The 13,601-nt window shown below is 35.6% G+C and overlaps 1 protein-coding gene across 2 annotated transcripts in view; it reads right to left on the bottom strand.

Moving 5' to 3' along the window:
- ABCB1 (ATP binding cassette subfamily B member 1) overlaps nucleotides 1-13,601 on the bottom strand; it is a 118,712-nt gene that overhangs the window by 64,982 nt on the left and 40,129 nt on the right. For both annotated transcript variants that reach the window (XM_074379358.1, XM_074379357.1), the window contains exon 8: nucleotides 6,354-6,478. In XM_074379358.1, coding sequence (XP_074235459.1) covers nucleotides 6,354-6,478 — 125 coding nt within the window. The remainder of the gene's footprint in view (nucleotides 1-6,353; nucleotides 6,479-13,601) is intronic.

Raw genomic sequence — 13,601 nt, forward strand, 5'->3', positions numbered from 1 at the left:
TGAAATTTAAACAGAACTTCATAGTGACAACATATCAACACATCATTAGTTTCTACCCCGCAAAATGTAAATCCTCAACTTGCCAGTTATCACCTGAGGAAAAAAAATATTTTTAAGAAACATGTTTGAATAATTTTCATACACACATGGACACACACACAACACACAGACACATATGTATCCCTCATTTTATGAGATGATCTGAGGTGAAAGCTACACTGGGCATAACTTACATAATAGTACATTTAAGGAAATTTAATGCATATGTTCTATACTCTGCTATCTCCTTTATTTCAGTTCTCGCTTACCGAGACTAACGTAGAAACCAGTATGATGATGTCCTACGCAGCCAGAGGAAACATTTGCACAGAAGCACAAGGAAGAAAATCATTTCAACATCAGAAAGGAGAAATAAAGGAAAGAAGGGGGTAAAGGGAAGTGAGACATAAACAATACTTCTTCTCCATAAGATCTTTGTTGTTTTTCAATACAAATGTCATATACAAAACTGATATTAAAATCATCCATTCCTCAAAAGGTTTGCTATAGAAATGATCATGAAACCAGGAGTGGCTAAAATAGACTAAAGTTACATAACAAAACCATCAGTATGTAGGAAATATGATCCTTCTTACATATTATGAAAATATTTAATAATAATGCAAGTAACCACTTAGAGCAAGGAACAATTCTGGTTAAGCAAACAGAAATAAATACTATAGATAAATATATTTTCTTTTTTTGTTGTTGTTTTTTCTTTATTTTTATTTTTCTTTGATAAATATATTTTCAAGATACATAAAAGGGATAAAAATATCTTTAAATTAAATAGAACAAAACTATTCTACATGACTGAATGAAATTCATTTTAACTTCTGGTTAAATTTCCATTCAAAGAGAGCCATCTTGCCCGCTGTACTGCTAATTTGAAAAGAAAGTCAGATTAAGACCCCTAATACTTTATATAGAAGCAGAGAAGTGAAGGAGAAGAACTGGAAAGAAAACTGATTATGTTTGGCATAAGAATAGTCATCAATTCTACTTTCGAGTTATATCCCAAATCTAGGTACCTGTCACCCCTCTCCTGCCTCTGCTCTAGATCAGGGAGATCCTGTGGCCTGGAACACTCTGCCAGCCACCCCACTGGTCTCCCTGCTTCTACCCTTTGACTTTTCACATCCATTCATGAGACCCATTAGAGGCAGAGAAACAATATGAAAACATAACGTGGATCCTTATTCCTCTGTTTAACACCCTCAACCACTCTCCTATGTCCTTGGAATACAATCCTAACTCTTTACCATGGCTCACCATCCCTATATTCTGGCCCCTGCCCACTCCAATCTCCCCTCACTCAACTGAGCTTCAGTCACATAAGCCTTATGATGTTTCCTAGAACATATAAAAGTCTTAGCCACCCCAGGAAATCTGGAACACTCTTCTTCCAACCCACCCTATCCTTCTCCCTGCATGGCATGGTTTTTCTCATCCCTCAGGTCTCAGCTGAGATGAAACCTCCTCAAAGAGGCCTGCTCCAACCACCGTATTTAAAGTTAACGTGCCCTCCTCATCATCATCATTACATTCCTTGATTCTTTCAGAGCAATTTTTTTTATTATCATACTTTAAGTTCTGGGGTACATGTGCAGAACGTGCACGTTTGTTACATAGGTATACAGGTGCCATGGTAGTTTGCTGCACCCATCAACCCATCATCTACATTAGGTATTTCTCCTAATGCTATCCCTTCCCCAGCCCCCCAACCCCAGACAGGCCCCAGTGTGTGATGTTCCCCTCCCTGTGTCCATGTGTTCTCATTGTTCAACTCCCACTGACAAGTGAGAACATGTGGTATTTGGTTTTCTGTTATTGTGTTAGTTTGCTGAGAATGAGAATGTAAACCTTCAGTTTACAACTTCATTTATGTCCCTGCAAAGAACATGAACTCATCCTTTTTTATGACTGCATAGTACTCCATGGTGTATATGTGCCACATTTTCTTTATCTAGTCTATCATTAATGGGCATTTGCCTTGGTTCCAAGTCTCTGTTATTGTGAACAGTGCCATAATAAACACATTTTTAAATCAATATTTTTATTTATTTCTTTGATAATTCCTTATATTTCTTTGCGCCTTTCTCCCTTCCTTCCATTTTTATCCATCTTACTATTTTGACTGGAGATCATACAATATCCTCTATTTCTAATTCACAGCTGAAAACGTAGAGCCCTAGCTTTGTTTAAACCTTTATAAAACAAAACAAGAAAAGAAAAAGAAAACCTATAACCTAGCACAGTGCCTGGCATGTTGTAGGTGCTGAATACATTTGTTGAATGAATAAACTTTTAAGAAATGGCCAACCTGGGAAGAACAATAGGCCATCAGTTTGTAGTCCTATGTCAACTCTTGATCTCCAAGCAAAACTAATTACAGTTCTCCAAGGGAGACTGTCTTTTCAAAGATACATTCAAGTAATTCATATTTTCTGAAGAAATGATTCCATATATAAAATACTTCTTAGAGCAAATATAGAAATCTTTGGATATAACTATGTACATCCATTTGTTTATTCTTATAATTAAAAGTTGATCACCATTTTCTCTAGGAAAAATATTTTCATGTCTAACTTATTAAAGCAATCTCCATCAAATCTAAATTCCTTTAAACTTTCAGTGAACTAAAATGATTGGATTTATCTAAGTTATAAATGTTGGGTTTCACTCCCATAATGTCCATTTCCTTCTTCTCGGGTTTTACTCCATCCATCATTATAGATTTTGTTGCTAATCATGTCCTTAAAAATATTGTCAGTTCCTCAAACTTACGATGAATTTAATCGTAACAAGTACTGTTATTCTGTTATTTTATAAAGCATTAAGAAAGGAGTTTAATAGGAATTTACATATGCAGCTAGGACCCAAAGGGCTGTACCTCAGTATATTAAGCAACACACAGCAGAACTCACGTCTCAATCTTGACACCAACCAGGTGAAGGAAGGAAAAAACAACCTTCCTGAGAATCTGGGCCACAAAGCAGGACTCATAAAGGTCTGAGTATGAATTTACACTACCACTGTGGTCCAAAACCCACTAGACACAGAATTTAATGTAAGATGGTCTCAGGTTAGCAGAGTACCCATGGTGAATAGCAGAAGCAAACATAAATCCTGCCTGAAAGTACTGGACTTCAATCCAGATTCATAGCAATTGTAAGATGGCACAGACTGGTAGGTTTATTTCAATTTCAGAGATGATGAATTCATTCAGAATTGATGAAAAACTATATATTTTCTATTTGTTCATTCCTGGTTTAAAGGAATGCCATTTATTCTGAGTAATGATAGCTATCCAGAGATATCATTGTATATTGTTAGCTTATAAAGCCTATTGAAATTTCTGTGAAGATAATCATATTGTCTGTGAATAATGACAGTTTTCTTCCTATTTTCCAATCCTTATTGCCTTTATTTCTTTTTTGTTTTCTTTTTTCATTCTTACTCGTTTTCTTAGTCTTATTATCTAGCACTAGTGCAAAACTACTCAGAAATGATACTAGCAGACATACTTGCCTCATTCATTATTTGTTTTTTATTTTTTAAATTGACAGACAAAATTGTATTTATTTATTTATGTATTTATTAAAAAGTGTTAAAATTTTTTTTAATGTTTCACCACTAAATGTTTCCTGTGGGTCTCTAATATTTAGAAGTTTGTTTTTTATTCCTAGTTTTAAGAGTTTTTTGTCATGAACTGTATATAATTAATACTTTTCCCCTTACATCAAAACAAATTTTTTTATTTTAATCTGTTAATATGGTTAATTATATCAACAGATTTCCTAATGTTAAAACCATCTTTGCATTCGTAGGATAAAGCCAACATGTTCAAGATGATTTCCATCTGTTATTTTTCATGATTTCATTTAGCAAATTATTTATTTATTTATAATTTGTGCATCTATGTTTTAGGTGAAGCTGTCCTTTAGTTTTCCTTTCTCATATTATACCTGCCTGGTTGTAGTATCAAAGTTATACTAGCCCCATAAAATGAACTCATACCTTTTTTTTTTCCATTTTCTACAACAATTTATGTAAGATAGAGCTATCTCTTTCTTGAAGTTGTGGTAGAACTTCCCTACAAAATTATCTAGACTTACAATTTCTGCTTGGGTCGGGAGAAGCAGTGGAAAATGGAGACTTTTAACTTTGAATTTAATCCTTTTAATGGTTATTGGTTTACTCAGGTTTTCTTCTTAAGTAAGGATTTTACCTACATTTTTCTAGCATATTGTCTGTATCAGCAGGGTTTGAAAATTTATTGGTATAAAGCTGTAATTTATAAATAATCTGTTTCCTGATTCATTTTTTTGGTTCCTGATTAAACATATAAAATATTTAGTTATTTATCCATCTTTTTAAAGAATTATTTATGGAGTTGTCAAGCTTCCACTCTTTTGCTTTTATTTTCTATTAATTTTTGCTTTTACCCTTATTATTTCCTTCTAATATTTTATTGTTCTTTCTCTAACTTCTTGATTTAGATGTTTAGTTCTTCAATTTTCAACAATTTTTCATTTCTTCTACAAGATACTCTGGTATCACTGGACTAGAACTCATTGTTAATGTAAAATCCTCAGTTTTGGAGAGAGATCATTTTCTAGTCCACAGAGTGGTATAAATTCAGATCTCAACTGCAGATAGCAGTCAGGTCTGAGAATCTAACTTCTATTGGGAGATGTTTTTCCCCACCTGTGAAACCAGGCAGAAGCTAAGTTTGGTTGGTCTTCCAACGCTGTTGGGCATATTATTTTTCTGGTCCACTTTTCCTCTGAGGAAAACTGAAAAAGAATTCCAAACTCAAAACTTCATTATGTCTCTGCTCAAATATCAACTAATCAGAAAAATATTTTTCTGAATAACCTATCTAAATAGTATCTTCATGATTCTCTTATTTTATTTCCCTAAATAATATTTACCCCAACTGGCATATTCCCTCTTTGCTTATTTGTGGTTGTCTATAACCTTACCCAACCCCATTAGAATTTAAGCTCCATAAGAGCCAGAGCTTTACTTCATTGAATATTTGCTCAGTCATTAAGCAGGACTCCTCATTTTATTACTCAGACATATTTTAAAGCAAAAGCAAAGACCTTAGCAAAAATCAAAATGTAACACAGATACTGCTTTCCTTTGAACTATGGCACTTAGCCATCACAAATTATTCTCAGAGGACATATCTTTATATTTGTGAATATACTATATGAACAAGAGTACTCCAAACATATATGCACAGTGAAAAAAAATTACAGAGTGAATACTCATATAAGTACACCTGAGGTCAAGAAAACAGAGCACTGCCAGAACCACAGAATCCCCTGCCACGTGTTCGGTTCTCATCATACAACTACTCATCTTTCCCAGAGCTAACCACTATTCTGACTTCTGAAAATTCCCTCTGTTTTCTTTATGGCCGTACCATACAATGTATAACCCCTTTAACCAATACAGTTTACTACTTTCAAATATATATATATATATTCATAACATTGAAATGTTATAGCATCAGAATATTATAGTTTATATTCAATTTTAAGTAAAATCTACTGCTGCTTAGAAATCAGTAATCTGATTTATATGATAAATTTCAATAAATTACTATCTACGCCAGGTGTCCCCAAACTTTTTACACAGGGGGCCAGTTCACTGTCCCTCAGACCATTGGAGGGCCACCACATACTGTGCTCTTCTCACTGACAACCAATGAAAGAGGTGCCCCTTCCTGAAGTGCGGTGGGGGCTGGATAAATGGCCTCAGGGGGGTCGCATGCGGCCCGTGGGCCGTAGTTTGGGGACGCCTGATCCATGCTCTCAGAAATCTAATAAAAGGGACAGTTGCAAGCATAACACTAAACACATAATATAAAAGATTTTGAACTTTTGTACAAATGTGCTTTTTTGCTATATTTTCATCTTCCAAATCATGTAGCATATGTCAATTAAGTTGGGGCCTGGGTAGAAGGGAAAATGAACCACATATTAAAATGTCCCCATAGATCTTACACAAAATACTCAGTCAACCTTAGAAAATCAATAATTTATAGAGGGAAAAAATACAATAGAGATATAAAATACATTTCAGCCTTAGGAAACTATTTTTATGTTATTGCCCATCTAGAAAACTCTTTGAATTAGCAGATAAAAGTACAATTAGAATTGCAACTTCTCCAAAATATTAGTTATGCTGTAATATATCCATTAAGCTATTTAAGAAAACATATATATGGGAGAAAATGCTTATAATTAACACTGTCAATCTGAAGGGCCTATGAGAAGACAGAATTAAGAAACTCAAACCTTTCAAGTTCTTTCTTTTGTCCTCCAAATGCAATCACAGTCCTAATTGCCGCCAAGACCTCTTCAGCTACTGCTCCAGCTTTTGCATATGCTAAGAGTTCTTTATCAGTAAATGAAGATAATATCTGTTTAAAAATACAATTTTGGATCATGAAAAAATTTTAACATTAATTTTATCTTTTGTAAAGTAAAAATAAATATATACATAGGGGCTGCTTATACATTAATGTATATGTAGAACAAAATCTGTGTGTCATTTGCCTTTGCTCATCATATTCTATTTTATTAGTATCTATATTCACTTTGTAAGCCACTCCAAATGCTTTTTGGACTGAGATGGTACATAATAGATTAATTGAAAATGTTATTTTCCCATTGAAAACCTCATAGATCCTCATTTAAAGAAATATAACTAGAACTTTTAGAAGATGATAAATTTCGAAAAGAAAGTCTATACTACATTATAATTATAAACAAATATAGAAAACAGGCCTTATGTAAAAGAAATACGGTGTGTGCTCGACACGTCAAGTGCTAATGGTACTCTAGTTCAGAAGTGTCAAGGTGGGAGGCCAGAAGAATTCAGAGGACCAAGTCCATATGGTAACATGACTTCAAGAATGTCTCACATGCCAAATAGTTTCCTCTGTTGGTGCTCTTGGGCAAAGCAAGACATTGAGCCACCAAAGGAGGTCTTCATTTTGTGGATGCTCTTTGAGCCTTCTGTTTGGTTCCTCACCATTTATTCTGTGGATGGAACAGTACTGGATACTTTACATACACAGAAGTTCATTAATTCTTCATAGTGAAGTGGCTATTTTCCCACTTTACATATGAGGAAATGGAGGCATAGAAAGTTAAATAATTTTCTAAGTAAAATATCCAGGATTCAAGCCTGAGTCATAAGGCTTCATAGCCTGAATTAACAGCCACTGGAGTAAACCTCTCCCTAAAACCAGCCACTGATGCATGAACTTGGGTCCCAAAGGGCCCTATTATGAAAGTTAGATCAATTGCAATGGGCAAAGGACTAAGGTTACTGTACCTAGAATGAAGTGGTCAACTATCTAAATAAAGATTATACATGACAGACCAGGTATGGTGGCTCACACCTGTAATCCCAACATTTTATGAGGCCAAACAGGAAAAATTGCTTGAGCCCAGGAATTCTAGACCAGCCTGGGCAACATGACAAGACCCCGCCTCTACAAAAAACTTTAAAAATTAGCTAGGTGTCATGGCACATGCCTATTGTCTCAGAGGCTGACTGAGGTGGGAAGATAGTTTGAGCCTAGGATGTCAAGCCTGCAGTGAGTAGTGATTGTACCACTGCACTCCATCCTGGTCAACAGAGCAAGATCCTGTCCTCCCCATCCCTCCCCATCCCTCCCCTAAAATTACACATCATCAATTTATTTTAAAAATTCTGATTAAATAGAATTATATTCTTTCAATAAACAATTCACAGGCATTTGTGGACTCAATTACGTAAGTAACATTGGTCTATTCCTTCCTGGCATACAAAGCTCAAGATTATTTGGGTTTTAACACTGGATTTCTCCCTTTCCTATGTGTGAAAGTAAAAGGAGCTATGACAGCTAGAGGAGGCTGGGCATGGTGATTCACGTCTGTAATCCCAGCACTCTGGGAGGCCCAGGCAGGCAGATCACAAGGTCAAGAGATCAAGACCATCCTGGCCAACATGGTGAAACCCCGTCTCTGTTAAAAGAACAATAAATTAGCCCGGCGTGGTGGTATGTGCCTGTAGTCCCAGCTACTCGGGAGGCTGAGGCAGGAGATTTGCTTGAAACTGGAAAACGGAAGTTGCAGTGAGCCAGGATCGTACCACTGCACTCCAGCCTGGAGACAGAGCAAGACTCTGTCTCCAAAAAAAAAAAAAAAAAAAAAAAAAAAAGGCAGCTAGAGGAATGAGTGGATGAAGGCAAATGAACATTGATTAATTATGTTCTAAATGCAGACACTGTGCTGCACGTACCCAGTCTCTTTAATACCCACATTGATTCACTAGACCTTCCTGACTTCTCAAAGCAGTCTTCCTGTGGCTGCCCCCAAATATGAGGAGAACCATTCACAGCAGGAGGTCTGAGACAGGGTGGCCAGCACCATCCCTGAACAAACAGATCTGTGGAATAGAGGAGGTTCACACAACATGCTTTGGGAATGTTTTTCTGCTCCTTCTGAAACCTCATCGTGCCACAATTGCCCACAACAGAGGCAACCAAAAACAGGAAGTTCACTTTAAAGTGATACTTTAAAGAAATACTTTAAAGTTAGGAGTTTTTAAAAACATTATTTTTGATTGTTAATATATCGAGTACCACAATGAATTCAACAAATCTAGCTCCCTTTTCTTCCTATGACCTTCCATCATTACAAGCAGACAAAAATATGGTTGAACCTTCATTAAGTGTGGTGTTTTTCAAGAGATCATGTCTGTGGGAAAAAAAAAAAAAAAAAAAGACCCTCTAACCTATCCTATTCTCAAGGATATGAAAAGGCTAGGCAAGATGACTCACACCTATAGTCCCAGCACTTTGGGATGCCAAGCAGGAGGAATACTTGAGGCCAAGAGTTCAAGACCAGACTGAGCAACACGTGGAGACCCCATCTCTACAAAAAAATTTAAAACTAGCTGGACATGATGGTGCATGTCACAGTTACAATGCAGAACAATTCGGTCAGAAGGATCCCTCAGGCTACCTTTTATAACCACAGCTGCCCCTATCCCTACCCCTTGCTTCTCCTCCTGTTCTCCATCACTCTTAATTTCTAGCAACCACTAATTTGTTGTCATCTTTATAATTCTGTCATCTCAAGAATGTCATATAAATGGAATCATGTGGTATAGAACCTTTTGGGATTGGTTTTTTCCCACACAGCATAATTCTCTACTGATTTATCGAGACAGCTGCATGTATCAGTAACACTTTCCTTTTCATTGTTAGTTAGTACTCCACTGTATGGAACAACTAGTTTCTTTACCCATTTATTTACCAGTTGAAAGAGATCTGAACTGCTTCCAATTTGGGGTTATTATGAATAAGGCTGCTATATAAACTTTTGTATACAGGCTTTTATGGAAGCATAACCTTTTTCTCTTGGATAAATGCCCACAAGTACAGTTGCTGGATTGTATGGCAATTACATGCTCAGTTTTACAAGAAACTGAAAAACTTTTTTCCAGAGTGGCTGTACCATTTTACACTCAACAGCGATGAGAACTGCTCAGCTTGTATTTTCCCAACTGGGTCTCCTGGTGTCTTCCCTGTAGCAGACCTGACAACCTAGTTTTGTCCCAGTGCTCAATCCTGAGGGGACAGAGGACAAAGTCACAAGCCTGGTCCCAACCCCCACAATTCAAGTACACAGCTCAGGGTTATTGAGCTGAGAACTGTGGCCTAAACTTGAGTGAGGGAGGAGCACCAACTCTCAGAACACTGAGAAGAATGAGGTGTGGGTTCACATGTGAGCATGGGAGCTGGAAATGCCTCCCTCCACAAGATTGGTCTGAGAAGGGTGTAGCTCATTTGCTAACCAGTCTTTGCCAGAGACTCTGACAGAGAACACCTAACAACCCAATCATCTGGCTGCAAGAGAAGTGTGGAACCCTGCAGTTTCTTCACTCACCACTTCCTGAGGACCAGTTCAGGGCTAGGAGCTGGTCCTTGTACTCAGAGACTCCATGCAAGCATCCCAGCTACATCTCTCTTCAGGCTCAGTGTCTGTGTTGGTTCTCTATCAACTTTCAGTGTTTTCTCTTAAAAGATGTTTGAAGCATGATGGTTTACTTGATATTTTAGTTTCTCTCAGTGGGAGAGGTGTTTCCTGGTTGTGTCTACTCAGCCATCTTGTCCCCCAGCCTATTTATTTAATTTTTAAAAGTAGAGTGTAACAATGTAGTCTTGGGGTCAGCTCTTAGCCCTTTTGCCAACAGATAGGGATTCTGGGCTCTCTTTTATTAAGACTGTTAGGAGAGAAGAGTCGCTGTAACCACCACTGAATTATTGGCATGAGGTCAATTGATGAACAGGAGAAAAGGTAAACAAATTTATTTAATGTCTATATATGGGAGTCTTCAAATGAAGACCCAACTTCCCAATAGGTTATTTTCTACTTTGTTGGTGTAGGAACTTAGGTTATTGATTTGGGATTTTTCCTCATTTCTAAAATATAAATATTAATACTATAAATTTCTCTCTTAGCACTTCTTCAGCTACACCCAAATATTTAATATGTTTTCTATGTATTTTTCATTTCCTTTAAGACTCCATGGGTTATTTAGAAGTATATTGTGTTAAGTCCTGTCTTGAGAGATTTCCTTATCTTTCCAATTTTGGTTTCTTGTTTGATGACACTTAGAAAAAACAGACTTTATGAGATCAATTATTTAAAATGTATTGAGGTTTGTTTTATGGCTCATGATATGCTCTATCTTAATTAATATTTCATGGATATTTAACAACAACAAAAAAGATTAATGTGTATCCTGATGGTGTTGGGTAGAATGTGCTATAAATGCCAATTAGATCCTGTTGGTTGACTGTGTTATTCTGATCTTTCATATTCTAGATGGTTTTCAGTTCAGTTGTTCCATCAATTGCTGAAGGAGGCTGTTGAAGTCTCCAACTATAATGGTTGATTTTTCTATTTCTCTCTTCAACTCTCGGTTGAATAAAATTACAATAAAGAAATAAAAACTCTCAGTTTTTATTTTATGTCTACTTGAGGCTATGTTATTAGGTGTATATATACACATTTGGGTCATTTTGTCTTCTTGGTGGATTGTTCTTTTAATCATTATACGACATTTTTCTTTTCTCTAGAAATTTTTTTTTTGTTTTGAAGTCTACATTGCTGAATATTAATATAGTCACTCCTTGTAAAAAATTGTGTGGTCTTTTTCCATACTTTAACTTCTATTCTACCTCTGTTGTTGAATTTGAATATTATTGTAAGCAGCATATAATTTAGTCATTTTCTTTAACACACTGCCAATTTTTCTTTTGATTGGTACATCTAAACTATTTATGTTTAAGGTAGTTAACGATATGTTAGCACTGAATATATTATTTCATTATTTGTTTTCTATTTGTTTCCTCTGGTTTCCATCCTCTGTGTCTCTTTTCCTGCCTTCCTGCAGGTTACCTATCAAATTTTAGGATTCAATCTTCCTTTGTTTACAATATTTTTCAATATATGTTTTCGCAGGAGTTTTATAATGGCTTATCTGAGTACTGCAATATTCATATGTGACTTACAACTGTCTATTGGTATCAACATTTTACCATGTATAATTTGTGGTTAAATCATCAAATATGATTTATGAATCTCATGGGGCAAAGGAAAGTCTATTGTATATGCCAGTATTTCTGCTTTCTATTGTTCCCTTCCCTTTCCTGATGCTTCAATATTTCTTCTTTTATCATTCCTTTTCTGTTAGAAAAAAAATTATTTAGCCAATCTTTAACAGTAGGCATGCTAGTGAAAATCTTTTTTTAGTTTTCTTTGATGTGAGACTGTTTTTACTTCCTTCTGATTCCTGAAGGTTAGTCTCACTAGATGTATATTCACAGGTGGCAGTGTTTTTTTGAGCACTTAATATTGTGTCACTTATGGCTTTTGTGGCTTCGGACGAGAAGTACGTTGTCATCCAAACAGATATTATATTACCCTATAAAAATGCATTGTTTTTCTCTGGATGATTTCAAAAGTTTATCTTTGTCTTTAGTTTCTAATAGTTTAATTATAATGTTAATTGGTATGGATTTATTTGGTTTATCCTATTTGAGATTAGCTCAGCTTCTTGGATCTGAAGTGTTGCCTTTTATCATACATGGGAAAGTTACAGTTATTATTCCTTCAAATATTCTTCAGCTCCACTCTCTTTTTCCTCTACTTTTGGTACTGTAATGACACAAATGTTGGATTTTTGGTTATTGTCTCACAGGTCCATGGAGTTCTTTTTTTTTATTTTGTTTCAGAATGGGTGAGTTACATTGTTCTAAGCTCCAGATTCACTGATTCTATCCTGCCATCTTCAACTGCTTAGGTTAATTCCATCTAGATTGACTCTTTTTTCTGTTGTTGTATATGTCTGTTCTCTAATTTCATTGTTCTTTTAATAAATTCTATTATATCGCTGATTTTTTCTCTTGTTTCAAAAGAATTTATATTTGATTAGCAGGGAATATTTATGATGGTTGTTTAAAAATCATTGTCAGATAATTCCAGCACCTGAATTATCTCAGTGTCAATGTCAGGTAATTGTTGTTGGCTTGTTTGTTTGTGTGTTTATTTTCCTCATTCGAGTTGTGATTTTCTTAATTCTTGGTATGACAGGCAACTTTCTGTTGTAACCTGGACATTCTGACTATTATGTTAAGAGATTCTGTTTCCTATTTAAATCTGCCTTACTGCAGTGTTAAGAGGTAAATTTATAGCACCAAATGCCCACATCAAAATGTTAGAAAAACCTCCTTAATAACAATATCACAACTAAAAGAACTAGAGAACCAAGAGCAAACAAATCCCAAGGCTAGCAGAAGACAAGAAATAACTAAAATCAGAGCTGAACCAAAGGAGACTGAGACAAGAAAAATCATTCAAAAGATCAACAAATCCAAGAGCTGGTTTTTTGAAAAAATTAATAAAATAGACCACTAACTATTAGTTTATATTACGAATGCCTCTATGCACATAAACTAGAAAATCTCGAATACATGGATAAATTACTGGACACATACATTCTCCCATGACTGCACCAGGAAGAAATAGAATCCCTGGACAGACCAATAAAGAGCTCTAAAATTGAGGTAGTAATAAAGAGCTTACCACCCCCCAAAAAAAGCCCAGGACCAGATGAATTCACAGCTGAATTCTACCACATGTAAAAAGAAAAGCTGATACCATTCCTACTAAAATTGTTCCAAAAAATTGAGGAGAAGGAACTCCTCCCTGACTCATTCTATAAGGCCAGCATAATCCTGATACCAAAACCTGGAAGATAGAAAAACAACAACAAAACTTTGGATCCATATCCTTAATGAACATTGATACAAATATCCTCAACAAAATCCTGGCAAACTGAATTCAGCAGCACATCAAAAAGCTTATCCACCATGATCAAGTAGGGTTTATCCTCAGGATGCAAGGTTGGTTCGACAGATGCAAATCAATAAATGTGATTCATCACATAAACAGAAACTAAAGACAAAATGCACATGCTTA

Source organism: Saimiri boliviensis, chromosome 10 (genome assembly GCF_048565385.1).
Source record: "Saimiri boliviensis isolate mSaiBol1 chromosome 10, mSaiBol1.pri, whole genome shotgun sequence".
NCBI classification, from domain to species: domain Eukaryota; kingdom Metazoa; phylum Chordata; class Mammalia; order Primates; family Cebidae; genus Saimiri; species Saimiri boliviensis.